Genomic DNA, 2691 nt, shown 5'->3' on the forward strand with positions numbered 1-2691 from the left:
GGCCCAGGTGACTGCGGCCTCCCCTCACCTGAGTAGAGGCTCTGCAGGTGGCCAGCCTCCGTGACGGGGAAGCCCACGGTGACCTCGTCAAACTCCCGCAGGAACTCCTCCTCCTCCACCCAGAACTCTCCTTCCTGCAGCTGGGACAGCAGCGCAGCCTCGTCCGCGGGGTCCACCCGGCTCCATCCTTCGCCCCTGGAAGACGCTTCGCTCAGAGGCGCCTGCCATCCGACGGCGGACGGCACCGACCCGGGAGCCCTGTGCCCCGCCCGCTCGGGGTGGCTCTGCACCGGCCCTTCCGCAGGGCAGGAGCCTCCCTCCCTCCCCCAGGGGCTCCCGTCTGTGGACACATCTCTCCGCGAGCCGGTGAACGAGAGATGTCAGGCGGGCCCAGGAGCGAGCGTCGGCTCTGGGGACGGGCCGCACGGGCCACGGGGAGCGGGCCCGGTGCCCTCGTTCAATCCAGCACCCCCGCACCAGTGAAGGTCAGGAAGCTGAGCTGAGCACTCCCACGTCCCCGTCGCCCGCAGCCTGACGGGGCAGCTACCGTTCCGAGGGCGCCCGTGAGACAGGACCCCGGGGCCCAGGGTTGCCTCGGTCCCAGCACCCAGCATGAAACCAGCCTCCCGAGGACGTGTGGGCCGAGCCGGTGCCAGGCGGGCCTCACGGGACACCAGCCACGCAGCGTCCCAACCGTGTGCAAAGGGCATGGCACAAGCCACGCGCCCTGGAGCCCAGGACACACTCGGCTGTGGAGGCTCTGAGCTGCCCCCCGGGCGCCCACGCTCACCCCGCTCTCCAGGGCCCCTGCCAGCACCGCCGGCCCCAGGGGTTCCGAATGCGCAGCAGCAGGAGGGCCCGGCCAGCCCGCGCCCGGAGCTCTCGCACATCCGACACGATGAAGGCGTGAAACTCGCCCAGCTCCCTGGCACCTGGCGGAGACACAGCTGGGAGGTAGGCAGGGAGTCCCCGAGCCAGGCAGGCCCACGGCTCTGTCCCCTTCCCTGCAGGGTGCCTAGGCACCCGCTGTGGCCACGCCAGCACCCAGGTCCCCGTGGACCAACGTGGACAAGTGAGCTCAGAAGTGGCTTAGCCAGCGGGGAGCCACAGTGAAGGCTCTGGGTCTGGACTCTGGCTCGGCCGCCACAGGCCTGGCAGTCATTCCCTTCTCGGGGGCTCGGTCCTCGTCCGGGCGGATGAGAGGGGCCGCAGGGCCCCGGTGCAGGCCTAGGTCTCAAACGGGCAGGCACCAGAGTTATCGGCGGCAGGTCCGTGACAGGTCTGTGACCGAGGGGAGCAAGCTCCCCCTGGCGAGGCTGGCTGGGGGCACGGCCGGCTACTGCTGGACCAAACGCGGGCGGCGGGCGTGGGGGCAGGGGGGCTGGAGGCCCCAGAGAGGAAAGAACTCCATTTGCCCAGATCCCTTGGGACACACAGATGTGCAAGCGGAGGAGCCAGAGAGTGACTGGAACTCCAGCTGGGGAAGGGGGATGGTGGTCCAGAAAGGAGAAGAAACTTCTGGAATGTCTTTAAAAGCTTTATTTACGGGGCGCCTGGGTGGCTTAGTCGGTTGAGCGTCCGACTTTCGCTNACGGTAGCCACCACTCTGGGCGTCTGCCCCAGTCCTCAGGCCTGAGGCACGTCAGGGGGACCCTCTTTGCCTCGGGGTTTCTGCAAAGCCTGGAGTGCCAAGAATTAGCCCCACCCCACCCTGGGGGCAGCTGATGCCAAGACTCGGGGAAGGTTCTAACGCTGCGTCACGCACGGCCTTCTGCATGCTTCCCTCACTTCCCGAATGTGGGGGCAGACGCAGCCCTCACGCACAGGCCGGGCGACTCCACTGTCCACACGTGTCCATTCATTTCAATGTCCATATTCTCGGGCCAAAAGCTTCATTACGAAAATCACCTCGAACGCTCTTACACATGATGATGTTCTGTAATGCCGTCTATAACGTGAGAAACTACACAGACCTTAGAGGTCCGGCACTAAGGAAAATACAACCACAGCACATCCGAGAATGAAACGAGATGCTGACAGTTTACACAGCACCTGAGAAAACGGCATACGGTACAAAAATGCAAAACATACCCGTGTTTGCGAGAAAAAACCTAGCAAAATCCATGAAAACATCAAAGGAGCTGTGTTTACGAGTTTTTTTCCTTTCAACAAGGTCTCTGATGAGCACAAGTGCCACTAACGTGAGAAGCTCGTGCTGACTGTGCTGGGTCGCCGGCGGGGCCCGTGTGGCCGCCACCCGTCTCCTGCCAAGTCCCCGCCGAGGCTCAGGCCTCACCCCAGCACGGAGTCGGGGAACAGGGACACCTCCCTCCAGAGAGCAGGTGGCAGGGACGGTCACACACCAGACACCAGCTTTGAAGGACAAATGTGTCGCTGTCCACTCGGCCCTGATGGGGCCCAAGCAGAAGCCCCCCCTCACCTGCTCTGGGGCTGAGCACCGAGCAGCTTATGAGACAGCGGTCCTTGAGGCCGAGCAGCCGCCGACAGGTCCCGTGCTCCGGGCCGCCGGGCCCGTCCTTCAGGCTCCACCTCTCCGCCAGGCCGCCGGTGAGGTCCACCAGGGCGTCCGCCACCTGCCCCGCCCACAGGAGTTCGTAGGACCCGCAGACCCTGGGGACACGGCCGCAGCGAGTGAGCTCCTGCCCGGGGCAGGGCGCCCGCCGCCCCCTC

The 2691-nt window shown here is 65.5% G+C and overlaps 1 protein-coding gene across 1 annotated transcript in view; it reads right to left on the bottom strand.

The window, feature by feature from the left end:
* Nucleotides 1-2691, bottom strand: part of CAPN10 (calpain 10) — a 10315-nt gene that overhangs the window by 3059 nt on the left and 4565 nt on the right. The window contains 3 exon segments of the mRNA XM_077757373.1: nucleotides 29-195; nucleotides 791-932; nucleotides 2441-2631. Coding sequence (XP_077613499.1) covers nucleotides 29-195; nucleotides 791-932; nucleotides 2441-2631 — 500 coding nt within the window.

The sequence above is a fragment of the Crocuta crocuta genome, unplaced genomic scaffold (genome assembly GCF_008692635.1).
Source record: "Crocuta crocuta isolate KB4526 unplaced genomic scaffold, BGI_CrCroc_1.0 scaffold290, whole genome shotgun sequence".
Lineage (NCBI taxonomy): Eukaryota > Metazoa > Chordata > Mammalia > Carnivora > Hyaenidae > Crocuta > Crocuta crocuta.